This window comes from Anabas testudineus, chromosome 3, assembly GCF_900324465.2.
Source record: "Anabas testudineus chromosome 3, fAnaTes1.2, whole genome shotgun sequence".
Taxonomy (NCBI): domain Eukaryota; kingdom Metazoa; phylum Chordata; class Actinopteri; order Anabantiformes; family Anabantidae; genus Anabas; species Anabas testudineus.
This window is the reverse complement of record NC_046612.1, coordinates 24452572-24477102: the sequence shown is the minus strand read 5'-3', so window position 1 is coordinate 24477102 and position 24531 is coordinate 24452572. Positions and strand designations below refer to the sequence as shown.

Below are 24531 nucleotides of genomic sequence, written 5' to 3'. Positions count from 1 at the left end.
CTGGCCCTGAACGTGCAACAGGTGTGTAATTATCTGTTTATTAGTACGTTGTTCTGTGCACTGCCACATTATGTCTGTCTGGGAGCGGATTTGAATAGAAAAGTATAATTCAGTGCTGTACAATAAAAACCTATAAGTAATGTAATTAAGGACATCAGTCAAACTTTTTATACTTCTTCACCACGTACTGACACAAACAGACGGTTTGTTCTGTATCAGGTGTTCAGGTGTTGGCATTATTTATTTATTTTTGTAGAACCTTTAGACAACGAGGGCTCGTCTACAGATTTTCACCGGGGTGGCCAGAAATTGAGCAGATACATTTAGAAATGATCGAACGTTTACGACATGAAATGTGCTACAGTCCCATTTAAATACAGTTTGGAATAATAAACTGCGTCTTAGCAATTTGTTGAAATTACTACAAATTTCACCAGGTGGTCTTTATTTACCTCATCTATATTTACTGGCATAGTTAATACAGACGTGTGCTGGACTCTCTACACTTAAAGTGAGCTCAGCAGGGAAGTCACAGCACCTTGCAGACATTTCCCACTGCACACACTAACACCACCGTTCATTGCCAAAACACCTTGGCAAACACCTCTCCCCCTGTGCCCCACATGCAGGGCCCCACTCTCCTCCAATTCCCCCGTAATAACATAACTCATAAATTTGATGTGGCCCAGATAGATCATGAAGACACATTATTCCCCATTCCTCAAGTGAAAGCATTATTATGCCACGGCGTTGTTGTTAGTGTCGCTGTTGCTGTTGCTGTTGCTGGTGCGGTGTGGTGGTCACACTATTTTTCTTCTCCAGGTGAACCGTAGCTGTAAGATTGGCCGGGGCAACAGAAAGAGAAATCACACCAGAGAGGGAGGGAAATCGGATCAGTGAGCACAATAAAGCAGCAACTCCAAAGAAAATGACCTGGGAACCAAGCCACATGCCCACCTCTCCCAGGGCGCGTGGGGTGTTAGCGGAATATATTTTTAGGGGAAGAAGGACTGCGATACATATAACTACAGGCTGTCGTTTTGTTTGCTCACTCCCGTGGCAAAATGGAGGACATACATCGTCACTTATTGCCTAAAAAAAAAAAAAAAAAAAAAGGAGAAAAGAAAAGAGGAGAAAAAGTGGGGGGCGGTGTTGTTGTTGGTGGTGGGGGAGGGCCACAATGCAATTCCAGTTGCCCTTGGGTGTGGCGTGGCGCTGGTCACTCAGGGAGTGTGCTGCACGAGTCACATGGTTCAGATGGATCACATCAATTTGCCACACACACACACACACACACACACAAAAAGAAAGAAAACAATGCACCCAGCCCAGCTCTCCGCGTTCTCTCTGCCTCCTTCACACAGTCTTCCTTCTTTCTTTCTCTTCCTTCTCTAAGCCTTTCGCTCCATCCTCACATAATGGAAGAGAAGGACTAAATCCAAAGCCTGACCTCACTCTCTCCCTCTCCCTCTGCTCAGAACGTCCCCCCCCCCCACACCACCCTCGTTCTTGCATGGCGCTGTTTTGTCTGTTTGACTCACTTTTCACTCACTCTGGTTTGCTTTTTGAGTCTTTCTCCTACCTTCACCCTCTCTCTGCACGACAACACTGACATTTTCATTCAGTCTAATCATTATAATGTCACTTGAGCTTTCCCTCAGTAAATTTTTTGTTTCAGTCTTTTTCCCCTGTTTCATGTTCATATTCTCTTCTCTGCATTTTTTTGCCACTTCATTTCCTTCACTTTAACATATTCACGTTTCACTTATGTGTTGAAGAAAGAAAATATAATAAGAATTAAGGCTAATATTGCAAAAAGATGACTCATATTCATTAATTAAAAACATTAATATTGCTCTTATCAATGATAATATATATTAAAAAGAAAAAAAAAACACTGGATATGACTTGGTCTCTCCCTGCTGTGTTGGTCGTTGTCCCTGTCCCACTGATTAAAAGGTCACCGCTGCCACCCTGTGGTTCAGTTTGAAATGGCACCAGGGAGTTGCAGCCTGTTAAAGTGATGTCCATACTTTAAAGAGTGTGTGTGTAGGGGACAGGACAACTGGTGATGTTATCTTGACACAATGAGTGTTTCATTTAAGAAGTGTTATCAGAAACAGACTGGTTAACTGAGAACTGCAAACTAAAAAAGAAAAGAGAACAGACGCTGAGTTCAGCTGCAGAAAAATCAAATTGTGGAACTAGTGCAAAAATGATCTTGTCAGCTTCTTACCAGCCTCACTGCTTATCTTAACTACTTCACTGATTCTGGAGGGTACTTTAATGAAGCCTTCAGGGGCTCTGGCCTAGCTTTGCAAAACACAGTGCACTGGAAGGAGTTTGGAAGAAACGTTTGTAGGGTTCTTAAGTTCCTAGGTAAGAAGGTACCAAGAACTTTGGAACTGTGGTGGAAACACACCTTCTGTTACAACAATGAATACACAGCATTTGACAAGGAGGTTGTAATGTTGAATGAACTGCATCATGGGACTTGTAGAAACCCAGGTTTGTTTTCATATCCAAACACAGGCCCCTTACGGATGTCTCACATTATGAAAATACAATGTTCAGGGTCCACTTTTTGATATTTATGTCTCCCTTTTATCTCCATCTTCCTTGTCTTCTCTAACACTCACCCAATAAGGAAGAATGAACCCTTTTACTTCTCTTTATTTCCCTGTTCCAGTACTGTGTCCTTTCTTTCGCACGTTCACAGCCAATCAATCCCCACTCAGCCCTGCAGTTGGAAAAAAAATAACAAACCCTGAAATAATAGCTTAAACTGAAGTATTACTTTAATACTTCAATAGAAATAACCTGGTTTCAACATTTCGAAAGGAGCAGGCTCAGTTGCCCCGAGGCAACGCTGCGTAATGTGTGAGTGAAAGTATATGAGCTGTCACTTCAGATTAGAGAACAGCCTCAACGTGCCTTTGACGGAGAGGCAGCGGGGTAATAGGAGGTGGAAGGAATTACAGTTCATACAAATCACATATGAATGGAGATAGCCAACAGTGAAAGATGTCATTTTCAGCACAAGCTTGTTTTACACCAATTGGGTCTAAAATTACATTGTGTGTGTGTGTGTATTACTGTGTGTAAATGAATCTACTCCATATATATCCGATGTAGTTGGACATTTCAAGCAGAGATGTGAGGAACCAGATAAAAACCAAAAATCATTTTAAATTTTATTATTTATTCTTTCCTTTAGACTTAATTTAGAGATTTGCTCATCATCATTCATGATTGTGTTGTGCACTTTCCAGTCATTTAATAGAAGGAAAATGTGATTCAAGGTCCGCTTACTAGCTTTTTGACTATTTCAGCTTCTTGTCTTGTCACCCACAAATGAGGACTAGGAAACAAAAGCTCATGTTTACTGCAAACAATGAATGAATAATCATTGTAAAACTGCATTTAGAGTATTTATGCAAACAAATATTGTAACTTTGAGATACAATGTTAAACATGTAGTTAAATATTTTTTTTTCCTGCAACTTGACCATTTCCTTTTCATTATTAATACATCTTTACTCAGTAGTTTGCTTTCAACATGGCTGTGACCTGTACTTGCTTACAGTAACCACTAGAGAGCAGTGCTGGCCCCACAGTCTGTGGAGGTTCTGCAGCGACCATGTTTAGGAGCTCTGTGTCATCAAAAGTCATCATTTCCCAGTAAGGTTTTGTTTGTAAAGTTGCCAAAGATAAAAAAGAAAACATCCAGACTGTTCTCAGGTCATGGCTACTCCCAGGAAGTCGGTGGATCTGTCAGCAGGACAACGCCAGGCCTCAGTCTGCATGTGCTGTAACTATAATAATTAAGGGGTGCACTGATCTAGTTGTTTGCTATGATTTGAAAAAAAAAAAAAAAGGTCACGAAATTTAATCTATGAATTTATGCTGCCTGACACGGATTCCACATGTTTTCGTATATGTAACACACATTAATTTCAATTTAGTTCGTCTTTCGTGCCTGCACCACGTATTTTTTCTGAAAACAAGAACTCGTTAGCACAGAAGCTGAAATGTTTTATCTCAATAAAAAAAAAAAAAAATAACAGCTTAGCGCTTGATCGGCTTTTTATTTTTTTATTTGTTGAGTTCATTATAGTATTTTATTTTGTTGTTCTTTTCATTTTTTACCACGGCTCTTGTAATCGCTTTTCCGATTTGAATGCCCTATGAATGATGTGTTTACGACTTGTGCCGTTTGTTTTGCTGTTCCGGACGGTCAAATGGTGTTTTTTTATGTTTTATTCTCCAAATGTCGCTTTCCCGTGAGTTTGATGTGTCAAAGCTAACAGTTCATAAACTACACTTCCCATGAGGTTTGTCTCTTGTTGCCACGGAGACGACGTCAGCCAACGCCGGAAACACATCCGCCTAGCAACTGTGACTTATTCGCGGCAAAACTTCTGTCCAGGTAAGTTGGGTGGCTAATAGCAGTCTGCTACATAGTTAGCTTAAAAACACGTTTTCTTTTTAAGAAATGGATTTTGCATTTATTTATTTTGCATTACTTGCATGGTTTACTCGATAAAGCAATAATTTAGAGCCATCATCATTTGCAGAAAACTTTAGAAAATTGGCTTTATGGCAGGATAAGGTGAAAAAAACGGTTTGTATTAATCTAACATTATGTTTACTGTAAACTACGACACATATAGAAATTAACTTAAGTAAAGTAATTATAACATAATTAATCAGAAATACAGGGCATATTGGAAGTGACATTCATTTTTGACAACAGTCATTTTTAAAGGAATACATACAGGAAAACATCATCCCAACTGTAAAATATGGAGGAAACATGATTTGGACCTGCTTTGCTGCATCAGGACCTGACCACCCTGATCCAATCAAAAGTATCAAAGAATTCTGTCTGTCAGCTGAAACTCATCAACCAGTTACCATTCTAAGGGTTCACATACAAGATCAGTTTTTTTATGTTATGATTTTTAGGTAGATTATATTTGTTAATACTCTTGGCTTAGTTGAGGATCAGAACACATTTTATGACAAATGAATGCAGAAAACCATGACATTCCAAAAGGTTCGCATACTTGTTGCCACTGTACATAGGATAGGCAAATATCTCCCCTCTGTACATATTAAAGGCTTTCAGGAGGAATCCATGGAGACAAACAGCGGCCTCCATCCCCTCCTCATCCAATTTGTAAAACCCTCTTCCTTGCTGCTGTCCACGGGGAGTCTCCACATGTGCCGCTTCCTTGTGTCTATGACACACACACAACATAATCAATCAAGCAATATGTGGCAAAGAAATAAATCAATGAAAACACAGAAACAAAGAGCACCTTCCATTTCAACAAAAGCGGTATAGCTTTTTGTGGCAATCTGTGAAAACAGTTCTGGCGAGCATCCTTTCACTTGGAAAGAATCACTACATCAAAGCTGCTCTTCCTCACTATGAGAACTCAAAAAGCTGCGCTACAAGGCATCAACATTGATAAGTCCTGACTGGATAACAAAACTGAAAAGCTAGATGTTGTAATTAGAGAAAGATGTTGTAATTAAAGAAAGGAAGCTTATACAAAGGTTAAGATGCTCTGTATATTCTTGGAAGTATTCCAATATATATATATATATATATAGTATGTTACAAGTTAATTTCCATATGTGTCGTAGTTTACAGTAAATATAATGTTAGATTAATAGAAACAGTTTTTTCTTCTAACTTAGCTCATGTTATCCTGCCATAAAGCCCAATTCCTAACGTTTTCTGCTTTACAATATTTCAGTATTTTCTAAAATAAATACTTTGAGTATAAGTACCTGAAATTGTATTTAAACGGTACGTAAGTATTGTATGTAGTAGTTGAGTTACCACCCTTGTAAAACATTACTCAGATCATAGAATGCATCGATAAGTGTTTCGGAAACGCAGCGTGATGTTTTACGAGCAGCACCTGAATGCAGCATGAGGCAGGATGCCAGCCGTGTTGGTCACCTGACTAGAACTCCAAGTCACGTGACTCGTTTTCCATCCTCGCCATTTTGCAATGTGGGAGACAGACATGGGCCACTTTTTTATGGCTAACGAATGAAACTGTATAGTTTTATGTGTTGAGGACAAAGTGCGTCGAGCCTTTGGGTGTCAGTGAGTATATTTTCGCCAAAATACAGCCACGGGCATCTCCGTCACTCATTAACCGAATACATAATTAACATGCCCTTGCACATTCTTGTGAGTGAGTGAGTGCTATCACGGTGTGAGACTCGTGTGTCTCTGTGTGTTTGAAGAGGAGGCAACAAGCTGTGAAGCTAACAGTGTGCGTCCTGCCGTCTTCTCCAGTTTCGCATTTTTTCTAAACATGAAATCATCCCTCAGTGTTGTATCAGCTCCAGCATGTCGGCTAATATTAGCTAGTACGCTTGACAAAGTTTCTATTCGATGTGTCTGTTGTTTTCTGGGGGCTATGCTCAACTTCATTCTACAGAGGAATGAAAATGGGTTGAATATTTTTAGCTCCTGACACAACAGGTGCTCGTCTGAGAGTGGTTAAAGCACATGATAGTGTGTACAGAGAGGCTGTAGTGACCATAGTCATAGTCAACCTGAAAAAAATGAAAATATAACCACCGGCCTAGCTTGTGTATTTTTCAAGAGATCAGCTCAACGTTAATTGACCGTACGTTTTATGCAGAGCTACATTGTTTATGCTAGACATTTCGGAGAAACAGGAAAAAGTCCATTATTGTTGAGTTATTCTTCCTATATAGCGGTCACTAAGTCAGCTTCCACGTAGGAATTCCGATTTCATTTGAACACTGGCCCATCACTTTTGCATAGTAGTGTCCCTAAACATGTGTCCTGCTGTTTGATATAATCTTACAGAAGCAGAAGTAGGAAAAAGAGGAAGGAGAATTGTGGTCAGAAAGTGAGAAAGAGGAAAGAGCTGGAATTTGCAGAGATGAAAGGAATTCAACCACATGGTTTGTGACCATTTCCCTCAAGCTTAGTTGGTAAACAGATGCACATGGTGCAAGCTCTGACAAGCCTGTCTGTTGACTAGCAGTGTCTCAGCCAGTCAGAAATACCTGATTACTATAGACATACTGCATGGTGGTTGACATGTTACGTTGATTGTATCATATATTTTCAACACATATCTTGCATGTATCTAAATACCTTATAATATAGTCAAGATTTAATGCTGATGTAATCAGTAATATAAAAATATAATCAGTTTGATGATTACAATTGTTTAAGCAGTTTATCAAAAAAATGCCAAACATCGACTAACCCAGAAATTTCAGGCTTACTGATGTGCTTTAATAGTTTTTGAACAAGAGTGGTGCTTTGTGGCATGGATAAGCTAAACTCAGCTTCAGAATTCATAGATGTTATAGTTAGTAAAACCACCAGTCTTATCCTTTAAGGCTGTAGAGGAGGAGGTGTGACTCTGTAAGATCTGGGAACAGATGAAAATTAGCCTTTTCGATAACTGTCAAATTTACACTGATGTTTATTACTGTGTAATGTCCCCGTCAAATTAAGTAAATAAAGTAAAATTAGTTATGGGCCAGACAAAATCAATTTGACTAAATTGTGCTGATTATGAGTATGAGTAATTTTGTATAAAGGTGCAGTAGAACAGACAACACCCCGTGAAGCATTATTTAGACAATACTGCACAGCAGGAAGTAGTTCAGGGTGTTACTGCTGTAGTGGTGAAAGGAAAAAAAAAGTCAACTAACAAAGCAAGCAAGCCTTAGCTATTAGCTTGCTAAGGTAGTCAGTATTAAAGTCACACAGCTAGAATACAGAGGTTTTCATTGCAAACATTCTTCTAGTTGCAATAAGAAGATGCTCTCCTTCAAAAAAAAATAATTCAGTTAGTTTGAGTGTGTGAGTGTCAAGAGATGTCAGATTGCACGCTGATATTTTTAATCATTATTATTTCCTGCTGTTCTGCCAGGTCATGGAGATCAGTGATGTAGCTGTTCTCATCACACACTCCTCCGCCGCCACCTCTTCCTCCTCTCATCGGTCAGCACAGGGATCTATCTCTGAAATCCAAAGCCAGCAGGTCGTAGAGGAGGACGCCTCCCAGAGTCGTCAACTGAAACCTCCTCCTCCTGATTCGCTCATCCAGGTCATTGAGAAGCTCAGCAAAATTGTGGAGAAGCGGCCCCAGCGCCACTGCGTCTCTGCAGGTCAGAAAAGAGCACTTCAACAGGTCTCTTCTGCAGGGAGAGAAAAAGGTCCTGAAGAAGGTCAAAGGGGGAGCAGAGGAGGCTCTCCTTATAAGAAAATTAAAAGGAACTGTAAGGAGCATGAGAAAATAGAGGAGGTAAGATCAGATCATTCTCCACCTGTGTCAGGTGACAGTAACAACAACAACATCACCTCCATGACGACAGAGGTAGCCAGCAATGCCAACGGCAGCGACCACAAGCGCACAGTGACATGCTATCAGTGCAGCCTGTGCCCATATCTCTCCCAAACGCTGCCCCTCCTGAAAGAGCACCTGAAGCAACACAATGAGCAGCACAGCGACCTCATCCTCATGTGCTCTGAATGTCATTTTTCCTCCAGAGACCAGGAAGAGCTGGAGGCACATGTCAGGCAGCACTTCAGCAACAGAGATAACCTGAAGAAGAATGCCACGCCATCTGATACATACAGCGAGGCGAAGGGAGAAGTTTTAAATACGAAAGATGGGGAGTGGATGGGGAGCAGTTGCAGTGTGGGAACCAGTGTCATTCAAAACTCTGCAGACAGCTCCACGGAGCTACCACAGAAGAAGAAATGGTATAGCTATGAGGAGTATGGATTGTACCGCTGCCTGATCTGCAGCTACGTGTGCAGCCAGCAGCGAATGCTCAAGACCCATGCCTGGAAGCACGCTGGCCTAGTGGACTGCTCTTACCCCATCTTTGAGGATGAAGATGAGCCTCCAGCAAGGAGAGAAACGCAGACTGCAGCTAATTCTGTTACCGGCAGAGAGGAAATAGTTGTTCTTTCCCCAGTTCTTCAAGAAAAAAACCTGCAAAAGCTCCCCTCTGCCTTCAAGCTCCAGCTCTGTGTGCCATTGGCTGTTAACAATAAGTGTGATGTGTCGACGCAGCCAATTTCTACTCTCAGCGAAAGTCCGAAAACACAAGAGGAGGGAAGTGTGTATCCAATCAAAGAGGAGCCCATGGTGGAGGTGCAGGTGATGACAGAGGCAGAAACTGAGGTTGAAATAGACCACCATGATAGTACCTCTGTCACGGACAGCTTATTGTCGTCAGCTCAGAAAATAATCAACAGCAGTCCCAACAGTGCCGGCCATATCAATGTGATTGTAGAACGCCTTCCTTCAGCAGAGGACACGGTCATGGCAACTAACCCACTTCTCCTCAGCCCAGACATGGACAGGAACAAGAGCTTACTGGATGCAGAGGAGGAAGAGCAGCACCATGTGGGAGCTGTGAAGGCTGAGTTGGTACATGGTTGCAGTGCAGGTAGTACTGCTGACGGCCAGCCTTCAGGAGCTGATGGTAAATCTTATGATGCTTTAAATAGCAGTGCTTTAAGAGATGAGAACATTCCCCCAGCTGGTCGCAAGAGGACTCATTCTGAGTCCCTCCGCCTGCACTCACTGGCTGCTGAGGCCTTGGTTGCCATGCCTATGAGGACCCCTGAACTGCCCTATGCCAAAGTAAGCCTGAAGACCGTTGCAGCCCAGACACAGAGCCCAAATGTAGGCCAAAAACATGTAGAAGTCACTTCAGCGGAGACTTCTGACATGGGGACTACAGCAACTGTGTTGGACTTAAAGCTTCATAATGAGAGCGGAGATAAAGATTTGGGTTCCTTAGGCCTGGGGGAGGGAGATGAAGAATGCCCGGCTACTAAAGCTGGCATCAGCCTGTCGCTGCTCACTGTCATTGAAAAACTCAGAGAGCGTTCAGACCAGAATACCTCTGATGAAGACATCTTAAAAGAGCTTCAGGATAACGCTCAATTCCACAACGGGGCTGTGACTGGTGTGGTCACTGGGAATGGCACTGGGAACTACATGTGTAGCATCCCAGATGATGGTGGTGGCCTGATTGACTACATCCCTGGCAGTGAAAGGCCATATAGATGCCGCCTTTGTCGTTACAGCAGTGGCAATAAGGGCTATATTAAACAGCACCTGCGGGTACATAAACAGAGGCAGCCGTATCAGTGTCCCATTTGTGAGCACATCGCCTCAGACAGCAAGGACCTGGAGAGCCATATGATCCACCACTGCAAGACCAGGATGTACCAGTGCAAGCAGTGCCAAGTTGCCTTTCACTATAAGGTGAGTAGGTGACAACATTCAACAGCATTTTAACCCTATTATTTTATATGTAGATGTTACCAGATTATTAAATTATTGTATCTGAATATATATATTATATAAATAATAATATATAAAACATATTTAAAATCTTCAAAGTGTCCATATTATGCCCCTTTTCATCTTCAAAGAGACCTTCTTTGATCGTTGTGAGTGGTGTTTCCACTGAGCCTGAGCAGGGATTGGGTAACTGAGACTTGAGTATTAACTTTGAATTAACCATTCAAGGACTGGTTTCTACAAAACCCGAAAATGAAAAAAAGGACAGAGTGCACTGCTATCATATTTGCTGTGTTTCTACCATAGACTCACATAAATGGACCAAAATGGCCAAAAAGTGGATTTTGAATAATATGGGCATAGTTGTAGTCTGAGGTTAACTCCTAAGTCAGATGCTCAGCCAGAGACTGCACAGCGTCTATGTTTATGTATTTAAAATAAATCAAACACTGACAGTGCCTCACTTTGTTAGTGAGTGTTCATACCTCTACACTTTTTGCACACTTTTTTTTTGCCAATTTTCAATCAATAATACATTAGTGATAGACAGGTCTGTTTCAGGTTGAGTCTGAAATTTTGAACCTGTGAAGACTTCTTCCAGGATTCAGAATAGAGATGGTATAAACCAGTGGTTCCTAAACTCTGTCCTTGGGCCTGTCCTGCTTGTTTTCTAGCTATTTCTGATATCATCTGACATCATCTCAGCTGAGGGTGCCAAAGGGGCAAGAAAAAGAGATTTGGTATTAGCTTCTGATTTACTGAGCACACCTGATCCAGTTAATCTGTATCAATTGAAAAACAAGCAGAGCAGGGGGCGAGGACTGACTTTGAGAACCACTGGCACACAGTATATATGTCATTTAAACTCGGTCTAAATGCTCTGCCATAAAGCCTAAAAACTGCAGAAGCCTTCTGAAACCATGTCAGTGCAGTGCTTGGTTCACTCCCTGACAAAGGTTCTTCTTGCCTGCTTACTAACTTTATGAAGAGTTCAAGTGGTTTCAGGAATTTTAAAGCAAACCACAAATTCAGGATTCACAGCAGTGGGTCTGAATACACGCAAGGGATTTAAATTTAAATTTTTATTTTTTAATACATTGCAAAAAATGAACAAAAGTATTTGCCTATGTGTAGATTAATTAACTGGTATCTGGTAAGAATGTATCAATTTAAAATTAAATCTACAACAGAAACAAGTTTGCAGAAGATGAATGTCCTGTATACTTTATACAAGTAACAATACATTCCCTGACACAGTCATTCACCTCTTCCAGCATGACGCTGAAATGACATAGATAAGTTCAGGCCTGAGCAGACAACTAAGCTTGATGAATTACCTGTGTAGAGTGATAGACCTCGTCAGTAACCAGTATAATTTGAAAGAGCTTGGTGCATTGTTGCAGTGAAAATATGCCAGACAAAGTAAACTATGGATTCCAGTGCTATAATGGTGCTTCAGTGCTAACCCGCAGCAGAGATTATTAGTTCTTCATATAACTCAGCTGATTTAGGGCTTTCTAATTGTGAAGGATGAAGGTCGGCGTACTGCTCTATATGCACAGGGGTGCCATTAGTGAGTTAAAGGGCCTGTTAAATGTGCATCACTAAAGATCACGACAAGCTGTTTTGAATGTCAACTGCTTTGTGTAAAAATCCTAACCTTTGAGCATGCTTTCCTCACAGAGCCAGTTGAGAAATCATGAAAGGGAGCACCATAGCTGCAGTAGTGACACAGAGGCTCTCACACCTGTCACTGAAAGCTCCGCCACAGTGGACGAAGCTGGGCAGGTAACAGATGAAGGTAAGACATGTTTTTTATGTACTTATTATGTGTTAAGGTAGATTGTTGAAATGTTGTTAAATGACATGCCACAGATATTTTATTAAGAGTTTTCAGAAAGTTGTAGAACTTTTTCTGCTTGTTACAGAATGTGGTATGCAAAAGATGTACAAGTGTGACGTGTGTGACTACACCAGCTCAACATATGTTGGGGTGAGGAACCACCGGCGGATTCACAACTCTGACAAGCCTTACCGGTGAGTACTGCCACCACTCACTGCCCACTTCCCTGTAGACATCAGATGGTCGGACTCTGTTGAGGTGTTGGAAGTTGTTTTTGTTGTTATGAAGTGTCATTAGGGCTGTGGCCATGACCACAAATGAGACATTAACGTTCAGGGACTTGTGGGGATGAAATGTTGTTCAAGACACGGCTCAAAAGTTGAGATCTGAGATGAACTGTGGATTTGGAGAATTGTTTTACCCCTGATTGTTCTATGTGCACAGATCCTGAAGGAAGCCCCAGAATGTCAGAGAATGTCTAAAGGAAAGGGCTTTTGGACCTGCAAACTTAATTTAGAACTGTATTTCATTTATATCTGTAGTCATACATATGACTTTTCACTGGACTTTTTGGAATTTACATTCAAGCCAGATGGCTTTAATGTTTTGTATGTTGTTCTTAGGGAATAAAAAGGAGATTAATAAAAAAAAAAAAACATGATTTTCAGAACTTAAGAATATATGTTTACTAATTCTATTAACTCTAAATTTGAGTAATTCATGGTAACACATGACAGGGTTGAGTGTAGAATTGTTTAAATAACTGAGCAACCGTGTAAAAAGTACATGGACATAATACATAGTGCATATACAATTATTAAGCAAATGGGTGAGAACTGTGCATGTACTTGTTTTCTTCTGTTGCCATTTGTATATCAACTCTACAAACATGCATATTATTTTGTCCTAGCAGACTTCACATCAAATGCGTTTTACATTATGTCATTACTTTGCAATCCTTAAGACGCTTGTTGAAATCTGTTGTGAGAGTAGCACCATTCTCAGTGCTCTGTGTAGTAGTGCTAACCCTCACCGAATATTATATTTTCAGTTTTTATTTCCTGTTTCAGACAGATGCACCGACCATAATACTGTGGTTGCCAGACAATGAGCCGAGGTTTTTGTGCTATGTGCTAGTTCCAGTGGTTCACTTTAAACAGTCGTCCATTAGGTGGCAGTACATACCTGCTAATGCTCAGCTACAGCACAGTGGTCTCATTGTGTAGGTAGCCACTCTTTTCTCACTCTCACTGTGCCTCTCTCCTACACTCTGTATTAGCACTTGACCTCTGCGTAGACTCAAAGCTGCCATGAGACACGACTGGTGTCAGTACACTGTTGCCTGTAGTCTAAGTTTAAATGTACATATAAAAATACCACAGATAACACGGACCACAGACTTCTTTTTCCTCTGGGAAAGGTCAGCTGGTATTTTATTGCTCTTTTCAGCCTGAATATTCAACCACCCTGTTAGCCAGTGTTGGTATAAAGTGTTAGGGAAATACTGGATGATCCACTTCGCACTTGAAGCTTGCCGACTCCATTTACATACTGTAATGTAGACCTACATATTTACAGCATAGTAAGGTAATGGGAACATTTACACCTGAATAAAATGTCAGGTCAGTCAGAAGTACGGTGGAATTTGTAGGTGTTATGTTTTCTGTACTCCAGAGCACTGAATTTGAAATGAAACAAAGGCTTTAAGGTTAAAGTGCTGATGTTGGGTTTTAAGAGCAGGCCAAAAGGATAATGACAGGGCTACATCTCTGCACGGTTCTACACACAGGCTGGATGTAAACAGCCTCAAATTAAAGCTGAAAGTAAGCCCTTCACCCTCACATTCACTGTTTAATGTCTGATCTACTCTGTCAGAGTACAGAGCCAACATGACACAAAATGTGTAGCTGTCCAAGTACTACAGACTGTACTAAATCCAAAAGATGTGCTGCAGTGTTTTAGATACCAAGACATTAAATGTTTGTTTCAGAGTGTGGTAGTGGTAATTGCCAAATAGTTTACTTACTTTCTTTATGCTAGTTGCCATCCTAGTTTTAACATCACAAAGATTTGGAATTTACTTTAAACAGGATTTCAGAGCAGCTATCTGTGGGGTTCTCACTATTTAAGAGATCAGTATAAAGTTTTACCACTGGCTTTACTAGCCTGCTGGTAAACTGTGATTCATTTGATTCCCAGCTGAGCTGTTAGTAAGCTTCTGATCGTGTTTTAATAGAATATGTAATTTCTAAAGAGGACATTGATAATCATGGAGTCCCTGCTGGTTGCTTGGCAACCGTTCTTAGTTAAGAAATGGTGAAACCTTCTTGGAGAACAGTGCCTGTAGTGCCACTCGATTCAAAGCAGTTGGATTGGTATCCAGTTGTTAGAAAAAAAAAAAAAACCCTCAGAAAATCCTTGACACTGTCTGTTTCACAACTGTATTTAAACTGTGTTCAGAACACAAAAAACACCAAAAGAAATTGGTAAAACATGTAGATTTAGCCTGAATGTAATTAATCAAAATAGTTGCACTCTATTGAAACAAATAGTGCTCTAAGGCTGAAAGGTTTTGTTTTTTTTTCACTGAAGTACTTTTTGTCTTTGGGTGGTCAGATATGTGTTTTTAGAAAGTGCAGCCCTTTGTTTTGTTTACTGTATTTTAATGCAGTTCAAATGGCTGTGAGCCGAGTGTGGCCTCTTGTGTCCAGACCTTGTGTTTTATCTCTAAGCAACTAAAAAGCCAGTTTCATCTTTCAACCGCAACGTCCAAAGTGCAGCAAAGTGGAAAATGTTGTGATTTATTCGTTTCCTTAAAGTAGCAATTTCCTCTCTGTTTTGCTGTAAATCCCTCTATCTCCCTTCAGGCTACAATTGTAGGGAAACAACTAGATGACCTCAGAAGGCAGCTTGTTAAAGTAGCCGCTCAATCTTTTTGCTTTCTTACCTTTCTTCTGCCAGGTGTTGCAGCTGTGACTTTGCCACCACCAACATGAACAGTTTAAAAAGCCACATGAGGAGACACCCTCAGGAGCACCAGGCCGTGCAGCTGCTGGAGCAGTACAGGTGAGAAACGACAAACAAACATTCACTACAGAGAGAAAGAGACGGAAAGAGGATTAGAATGACCACTGGACCTTCAAGGTGAGAATGAAGAGCTGATGGAAGGAGCTGGAGTTTATATCTGTGTGGTCCTGAACCTGTGTGTGAACACAGGGGTGAAACCTCATGGTGGCAACAGGCTAGAGACTTAAGTACTGGCCTTCTGATTACAAGGTCAGTGGTTGGTTAGTGAATAAAATGAAATGGAGAGAATTCTCCATTAAATATCCTTAGCCCTGAGCGGGCACTGATTGCTGATTTCCACTTCACTCAGAACTATGAAGGCTGGAGTACCCATGTTTCTGATCAATAGTAATGGCAGACACTCACACTGTCTATAAAGTCTGCTTCATGCTACTGGAAAGCAGCCCACAAACCTCAGCGATTATGTCACTTGGGTCGCACCTTGTGATAGTGGCTCCAATTGGTTAATGGCTCATTAGTTGAAAGGAACCCCAACCTGATTACTTCACTGTCCATATCTGTTCAAAACCAGCAGTGGTTATAATTAGTCTTAATGCAGTTGGCTTACAATGTAAGATTTTTGGTGCAGCACCATGCAGCAGCCTTCTGAAATATTTTACTGTAAATATGCTTATGCAAAATGCTTCCTACTGTAAGCATGTGGACATGGACAAGATCCGTAATTCTTTTGTTGTTGACAAATGACTTGGTGTGCTGTAAAATCCCATTTGTCTTCGTTCCTCATGCAGCGTGTCCCTTGCAGAGTCTTGAGTCAGGATGATTTCTCTTGATAGAAAGTAACAGAAGGATTATTAGAACCTAGCATGCATATTAAATAAACTTTGATTTGATCCGCTCTCTAACCATGCTGCTTGTGCCCCGCTTCTTAGCTCAACGAAATTTCCCCCCCTTGTCTTCCAGGTGCTCTCTGTGTGGCTATGTGTGCAGTCATCCTCCATCACTCAAATCCCACATGTGGAAGCACGCCGGAGACCAGAACTACAACTATGAGCAAGTTAACAAAGCCATTAACGAGGCCATCTCCCAGAGCAGCCGGTAAACACAAAAAATCATGTACAGTGGTCTCAGCACTCAGAGTTTCTTTTCAGGTTTCATAAATTTGCACCACCTCACTTTTTTCACTGTTGTTGATTTAATTAGATATTTTTCCCAATAGTCTACACATAGTAAACCACAATGACAAAACCAAAACTTTAAATTTAATAAAAGTTATTTTGGCAGCTGTTACAGCTCAACATCTTATTGTATAAGTCTCCACGAGTTTCTTACACCTGGAGAGAGAAGTATATTCTCTTAAGTTTAAGTATAATTTAACATCAAAAGCAGTACAGTAGCTGCTTCTGTTGCTCTGCTAATTTGGTGCTCATGCTACGATATGTTGTAAGAAGTTTATTCTGGTTTATGTGAAGTCCCTGACGTTAATCTGAATTCAACCAGTTATTACGGTTCGAATTCAGCATATAAAGTTTTAACTGCACCAAGATGGCCAGGCTGTGCAAAAAAATGTGTCAAAAAGTTTTTTTATTTTAGCATGGCCGTATATTTTAATGCGACGAAAGACTTACCTTATTGTCATGTGTATGAGTTTGATCGCATATACCCATGTTGCATGAAAAGGTTAATGGATTATGGGCAGCAAGAGTATTTAAATGTATAATCAAACACATGACAAAAAGGTAGAAGTATTATTCAGCAACTGGAAATTTTCCACAGAGGGCCAACAGAAAGAACAAGATTCATAACTCAGTCCTGTCATCTTGCTTTACCCTGTTGTGGGTTTCTTAATAATTCCATCCTTGTTTGCCTCAGAGCTCCTCACAAGTTGTCTGCAGTGCTGGAGGCGGTTTCAGAGCGGCCAAAGGATAAAGTAAAAGGCCCTGCAGAACCACTGATCACAGCAGCAGCTGCTGACCTGCCTGTTGACAGCTCAGCAGGTCTCCCCACACCCACAGACCCTTCTCAGTGGCCCAGTGGATCCCCGAGCCCTCAGGGGAAGGACCATGCACAGCTCCCTTCTCAGTCCCTCGGCCAGCCACACCCAAGCCAGGCCCCGGTCCCAGGTCCCAGCATGGAGTACTGTGTGCTCTTGTTCTGCTGCTGCATCTGTGGCTTTGAGTCCACCAGCAAAGAGAGGCTCATGGAGCACATGAAGGAGCACGAAGGAGACATCATCAGCATCATCCTCAACAAGGAGCAACAGCAGCAGCAAACTGATGCACAACCAGGCCTCCAGACAGCAGAGTGAGCCCTTTACATTAACACCGACTCTGCACTCTTCGACCCACTGCCCACACAACTATTTCATTTTCCTTCTTTACCTCAAGGTGGTTTTGGTGGATTTACAAGGTATAACCATTTCACTCATAGCCATTGTCATTTCTCTGAATGTTCTCTGCTCGGCTCGGTTGTGGTGTGAGGCTGCAGTAACTACTGCCCAACAAAGACACAGAAAGAATTTTCCGAGCAGCACATCCTTAAAAGGATTTGTGAAAAAATAAATATATATATTGTCAAACAATTTGACATTAAAGAGACACAAAAGGTGACTTTAAAGGACAAACCCGAGCTCTGACCCAAGTTTTAAAGTTTTTTCTCATTATACAGGGACAAGTTTATACCTCACTAAACCACACAACCCCCTCAGCAGAAATGGAAGATTCAGACGTTGACTATAAGGCAGCTCTTTTATTGCTACTGTAACATATTTAATCTGACACAGTCAAGACACGAGCCTTGATAAGGAGGTACACGTGCAAACTCACCAATGCCTAAAAGGCACGTATCACAGTTTGAATATGATTTAATATTTATCGTTTTTAATTGTATGCATGGTAGTTTCCGTTATGCCAGTTTAAAGTGGTAAATGTTTATTTGCTTTTCTTTTATTATTTGTTTGTTTGAGTGACTGCAGTTGTGTTTGGATTGTTTTTATGAACTCTTTAGAGGAAGAATTTGTCAAAGGAGGGGGCTTAAAAAAAATCGGTTGACGATCGTGGCGACAGAGGCGCTGGTTCAGGGCACGTTGATAAAAGGAATGATTCAAAGGGAAGTTAGCATAGGTAGGGCTGTTGTTTTAATTGAATGGTGCCTACATATGTGAAAGCAGCAACGTGTTGTATTAACTCAGGCACGCCTGGTTTCACTTGTGATCATGGTGCTAGGATCACCTTAATATTTGTCATGGAAAGTATAGCGTGTTTTTTATGACTCATGCAGTTTATGTTGTGTATATAAAGACACTTTTATAACTATTACTCTATTTTTTTGTTTTTGTCGTCAGTGCTTTTAAAATACAAACTTTCTACTGTCATACTCGGCTGTCCAAGCTCAAAATGACGCCTGAAATAAGAACACATGGACGTAAAAATTAAGTTTGGAAGGTGACTTGTGTTATTGGGTCATCTCGCTGTTATTTTACACATACAGCGAATGGCAGGCAGTAGCGTTTTTTTGTTTGTTTGTTTGTTTTTGCAAAAGAAGAAAATAAATAAGCTCCGATATCTCAAATGATGTAGACAACCACCTGAATGAACACACGGGACGGGAGAACTAGTCACCTCAGAGGAACAACCAAAAAATTAGTTGCACTTTAGATCATTTAATGCCAGATGGCTTCATGTTGGCCACAGAAGCGTTTAGCAGTAGTGTTTCCTCAAAACACATGAAGATCCACATTAAAAATCTGAAATTATCCTTAACTTGGACTGAGTGTAAGGATTATTTTTCTAAACCTGTCTCTCAGGTCTAAACCCATCTCCCACATCATAGTGCAGCTTCCGTCCACACAGACAAAAGCTGAGGAAATTGAGGTAAAATGTAATCCCCCATAATTTATGCCCCTCTGCACGTGCCCTCTAAACCTCGTTCAGATTACATAACATCTTGAAATCATGTCTGGCTTTTAATTCACAATTCAGTGCAGCACAATTAAGGAAGATGGTGTCGTGCCTTACAAAAACTACATGCATTTAAATGAGCAGTTTGAATTTAAGACTGAACTAAACACAAGCGCACGCACCCACCCCAGCAAACAAAAAATCTAAACATTGCTTTTAATCTTACACAACTGAGTTGTGTAATTTAATAAGTTGTGTTATTTCTATGATTTCATAAAAAGCTTGAACAAATTTGGATGAACGCATCATTTATAACTAACCTCTCTTGCGTTGACTACACCTTTACTATCGCACTTGCGCTGTATGCTCAAGTTACTGTAAGGCTGTTATAGGTTTACTACCATCAGCAAACACCTTTTTACTGTTTGTGGTGCTTAATCTAAAATGCTTCCTCACAGTTTGGGATCATGATTGTTGAATCTAATCATCTAGCAGTAGCTAGACAAGCGCAGCTTCCTGGTTCTGCTGACTTAATGCATTTACAGTAGTTGTGAGCACAGACTTTGGCTTTGTAGGATTTCAGTCTGTACTGTAGACTGCAGCAAGGCCAGCGTCTAGCAACGCTAGACATTTTTTTTTCTACTGAGCCATGCTGTTGGAATACTGGCTTTAGAACAGTGCACTGATAAAAAGCTAGTTAGTCCCTCACCTCTGTTGCCAGGAAGTAAAGCAATTCAAAATTGAAACATTTTGCAGTGTCCCAACTCCAAGCAGTTTTAGTAAGATTGGTTTATTGAGATGTAGAAAACAGGAAATTATTATATCTAGATTAGATTTATCTTCAATAGTTGGTGGTATGTACAAATTAAAAGTTCTCTGGAGCTACAAAAAATAGCTCCCAAACTAGTCTAAGTCTGTGAGCTTGTTGACTGTACAGTGTATGTGTCAATTAGGAAGAACAGAATAACACTACCTTTAAACTTTTAGAGCAAACCAAGAACTGCAATGTCTGGAAGAAGAAATAAGTTGTCACATAGCATGGCCGTTAATTCTGAGACTACAGAATAGCTGATGGTAACATTCATCCATCCATTAACCACTCTGATGGACAGGTCTCCAGTCCATTGCAGGGCAGACAGACAGAGACAGAAAAACATTCACAGTCACATTCACCCCTAAGAGCAATTAACATGTATGTCTTCGAGGTGGGAGGAAGCTCATGGCAACATTTCACATGAAAGTAAATCATTTCAGACATGTTTTTTTTGCATTACTATTTTAGCCTAACTGCTAACAAAGACAGACATAACTTAAAATAAACTGTGTTAGAGTTACTGTAAAGGTGAGTTGGGAAACACTGTATGTCACGTGCCATTACACTGGCAGTAAGTGCATCTAGGTCAAGTGTGATTTAACAGGTTATATCCCATTTGGTGTCACAAATTGCAAAAGTGTGTCGTCACAGTCGCTACACACGGCGAGTATGAAAGCAAGTGTGTGTTTCTCAGCCATTTCTGTGACATTTCCTCCAGTTCATTTCACACCATAACTACAGAACCTCTCTTCTCTTTGCCACAACATCAGTCAAATGAGTAAATGTTCGAGCAGCAGAAGCATATTTTGCCCCTTGGTGTTGAAGTTGGTGCAGAAAATGTTTTGTTCAGCTTTTAAAAGCAAATTCACATGAATGAAGCAGTTTGGGTGGGTGTAGAAACAATTAACCAAGTATGTGAAACAGTCCTTTCACACATTTTTACCTAGTATTGAACTCAAACACTTGGTACTGTATTGTATGTATTTGTGTGTACATAGTGTAGATGAAAACTGCAAAACCTTAAAACTGACTCTTTTTTTAAGCTAAAATATATTTTTTAATGATCTTGTAAAAATAAAAAATAAAAAACAAAAAAAAACAGAGGCTAAACAGTCAAATTTCAAAAAGTTTTGGTCCCGTTCTTATTTCCTGTCTGTTTGAAGCTAAACACAGCAGAGGAGTTTATGTGCATTTAAACCAAAGGAGACTTGGAGGATGGACAACATGTCCTTTCAGATGAGTGTATTTTGACTCATTGTTCAGTTTTGTAATGGTGGTTCAACATGTACTTGTCTCAGACCGTAATGCGAGCCTCTGTTTATGTTTATTTATTTTTAGAATGTCATAAGCAGTATTATGTCACTACTTTACTATGGTATTTTTGGTAATAAAGACTCAGAACTGAACGACTTTGTCTTTGGTCTGGACTTATTGCTTTTTTGTCTAAAATGTGTCTGAAAGTTGCAGAAGCTACACTTGAAAAACATGTATATTTTATTAATTTAGCAGATATATTTTTAACACATGCATATATATATATATATATATATATACACCCCCCCCCCATTGCACACTGAACACAGAAAAATGCTATAAAACTGTGTCATGGAAGTATACAGTGTTCGAGTGTTTCTCTCTACAAGATAACCACCCGAGTAAGGTTAGATTCTGTCTCTTGACGAGGCCTCGCTATTATACTTGAAAAGCCTTTAAAGTAATCCAGAGCACACCTCGTTGCTCTGTTATGCAAGGTTAACATTTCATTAAATTTGTTGGATGCACAAAGGACAGAACACAGTTGAAGCAGAGCTTTTACCACGAAAGCCTTTGTGTAAACTAGTTAGAAGTCTGTTCAAGTGTACATTCGCTGTATTTAAACAAAGACACATCCTTACATTCATGTGTCTTTAATTCATATACGCTATTAAAAAAAAATGTGTGAGGTCCAGCGGTGCAAGGATAAGCCACCCTAGTACCTCCTATTACCTCACACACGTGCAGACAACATGCGCATCCACACACACACACACACGTTCTATCATCTTAAAAGAAGAAAATGTCTCTGTGTTTCTGTAATCCCTTTTCGCTCTTACATGAAACCCTCACTGCACTATTCATTTCATTACAGGATCAAGTTTGCTACCTAAACCTTTTAAGGACCCAAAGTGGAGATCAAGGCGAACATGAAAAAAAGAAATGAGCCAAAGAAAGAAACTAGGGTGAGGAGAGGGCAAATAGTTGCACATACTCTAGAATCAATTCAAGGAGCTCTTGTGGCTGCTCTGCTTTTCTACTTGTTTAATGGTTAATTCTCAGATTTCCTTGCTTTATGAACCTTGTTTTGTGTTGCAGTGGAAAATGGAGGATTTGCAATCGCATGCTGGCTAAAGGGAGTCCGATAAGGCACGCTGGGAGCGAAGAGGGCTATCTTTAATGGGTCATCTTCCTGCCGGGAACAGAGGATCCGTTTCCACTGGGGCCCACACCCAGGGGGCTAAAGGCTCAGAGTCAGGAGAGTGTGACCATCAAACATTCTGTTTTCTTGACAAACAATCCCTTTATAGCCACACGTGTCCAGCCAATTTACCGTCTTCATAATCTGCGTCTTTCATGTCAGAATGCACTGACCTCTCTCCCACTGGAGCCGCTTGTTGCTTCGAGGGCCATCGCCAAGACAGCGCAGCTTGTGAATATTTCCAATTGATTGATTGATTGTCCCGTTGAGAGTATGTAGAAAGGGAGAGGAAAGGGAAATTAAAAGGATAAATCACAGGCCACGATGTGAACAGTTTGCACAAGGACTGCATTGAAACTGTCTGTAAATGACACTGTGCAAACACATTACTGTAGATCATCACTGATGGATATCTGGATACTGAGACAGTGTCCTCGTTGTATTTTGCTGTAGATAATATCAAAACCATCCCTCTATCTTTAAATGGAAACCTTGAACACGTTTTAGGGTATTATTATTATTTCCTCAGTGCCATAATTCTTTACTCCTGCTGATTCCTGCACACCGCTTTTGTTGTTGGATGCATGATGCATGTTTGTTTCTTCTTTTAACTGTACTTCGTTCTAGATTTTCAGGTAGGTATCACTGCTGTTTCTGCCAATGTTTAATCCACCCACCTTCCAATGCCCCACAGTGTTTAGATAATAAACTAATAATATATATACATGTATATTATATCTGAATATAATTATATATTTCATTTATATCCTCACTAACACAGCTATCTTAAGTGTGATGCCTTTGAAAGGTATTTTATTAATAAAACAAACTATTTCAAAGTAAACGTTGTTTATCTTTGTGGTTATTTGTGAGGAATATATTGTGTCCAGGGTTGAATCAAATTAAACAAAACATGCAGACGTCTAATTGATGCACTCTCCTGCTTTGGCAAAGTAACATATGACATATGAGTTGGATACTTTGGTAATAGAGAAAACTAAAGAACAGTGCTATTTGACTCTGCTGTTTGAGTTATGATGAACATACTGAGGTAGCATCTCAGTATTTTGAGATAATACCTCTTTTTTTTTTTTTGCAGATGTCATGTTAAATCAGATCAAAACAGATCCGTTTTTTTAAAAACACCTCCTTTATTTACTTCTCTTTCCCAAAAGCGACGTCGCTACGCTTTTATTTTGAAGGCCGGCCGTGCTGTGTTCCGGTATGGTGCTGCGCTCAAAGCCAGTGCGGCGGTGTGAAGCCGAGCGATAACGGGACGAGAGCAAAAAGAGAAAAGATGAGGGGGAAAATGACAGAGGCAGCGAGGTAGACAGACGCAGAGCGAGGGTGTGAGGGAGAGAGGGAGGTAGAGGAGAGCTGTCGGACCGTCCTACCAGCCAGCCGCTGCTGTAGAGGAGGGTGAGGTTTCTCAACGTAACGCCGCTTCGCGTCGTCCTCGTCTTTGTTGCTGTCAGGACAGAAAGAGACGCTAGCGCCGTTTGGGAACGTCCACATTGTAGGAGTTCACCTTCTCCTACCGTGTCCTGCTCCTCACTGTGAGCGTCAGCACTCACGTCCCGCATGGTGCTTTATCAGGGACTTGAGCATTAGCCGCGTAACGGCACAGTTCGCTTTGGTTCGGTTCGGTTCGGTTCGGTATGGATGCATTTGTCCGGTGCCGTCCGTGTCCATAGGTGGAATCTGACGTTTCACGTTAATGTGACAGCGACGTGACCAGGAAATGCCGCTGTAAGCAGGCCTGTCCACTGTCTGCTGCTCCTCGACTGACCGAAACACACACACACAGTGATGCGCGTCATTGTTAGCTGTGGCTCAGATTGCAGTAACACACACACACACACACACCGTTTTTGTGTCGATGAATACCTGTGTGTGTTTATGCCTGTGTGCCTTCACTTGGTGCCTTCTACGTCAGTTATCTGTTAGTGTAATTGTCACGCTGTCCATGTGTGGTTGCAGTGTTTCAGCATGACAGCCCTGCGTCAGAGGAAGGGCAGCAAGGGGAAGGAGCCCCCCGTTGGTGCAGAGTTTCAGTCCCACCAGTCCAACTGTTGCACCGATCACCATCATTATCCAGAGAGGATGTTACATGGTGAGTGAGCCAACCTGCCACCCGGTGGAGTTTCATG

The 24531-nt window shown here is 40.9% G+C and overlaps 2 protein-coding genes across 4 annotated transcripts in view; both read left to right on the top strand.

Moving 5' to 3' along the window:
* Positions 1-6002: 6002 nt before the first annotated feature.
* On the top strand, positions 6003-21001 carry znf507 (zinc finger protein 507). The gene is made up of 7 exons (XM_026378552.1): positions 6003-6127; positions 7950-10307; positions 12030-12147; positions 12275-12383; positions 15151-15255; positions 16177-16311; positions 17086-21001. The coding sequence occupies exons 2-7, from the start codon at positions 7953-7955 to the stop codon at positions 17519-17521; spliced, it is 3258 nt and encodes a 1085-aa protein (XP_026234337.1). The 5' UTR covers positions 6003-6127; positions 7950-7952; the 3' UTR covers positions 17522-21001.
* A 2595-nt stretch (positions 21002-23596) lies between these two features.
* Positions 23597-24531, top strand: part of dpy19l3 (dpy-19 like C-mannosyltransferase 3) — a 46603-nt gene continuing 45668 nt past the window's right edge. For 2 of the 3 annotated variants that reach the window (XM_026378051.1, XM_026378049.1), the window contains exons 1-2: positions 23597-23800; positions 24362-24494. In XM_026378051.1, the coding sequence (XP_026233836.1) occupies positions 24371-24494 (124 nt within the window). In that variant the 5' untranslated portion in view covers positions 23597-23800; positions 24362-24370. Of the gene's footprint in view, positions 24131-24361; positions 24495-24531 lie in introns of all 3 variants that reach the window. The other variant, XM_026378050.1, reaches the window with a different exon arrangement.

What these genes read in the sequence shown, in the direction of transcription:
- znf507 (XM_026378552.1), top strand. Translation starts at nt 7,953, where the DNA reads ATGGAGATCAGTGATGTAGCTGTTCTCATCACACACTCCTCCGCCGCC. An exon ending in AAGTTGCCTTTCACTATAAG is followed by an intron (nt 10,308 to 12,029) that starts GTGAGTAGGTGA and finishes CTTTCCTCACAG; the next exon opens with AGCCAGTTGAGAAATCATGA. An exon ending in AACTCTGACAAGCCTTACCG is followed by an intron (nt 12,384 to 15,150) that starts GTGAGTACTGCC and finishes TTCTTCTGCCAG; the next exon opens with GTGTTGCAGCTGTGACTTTG.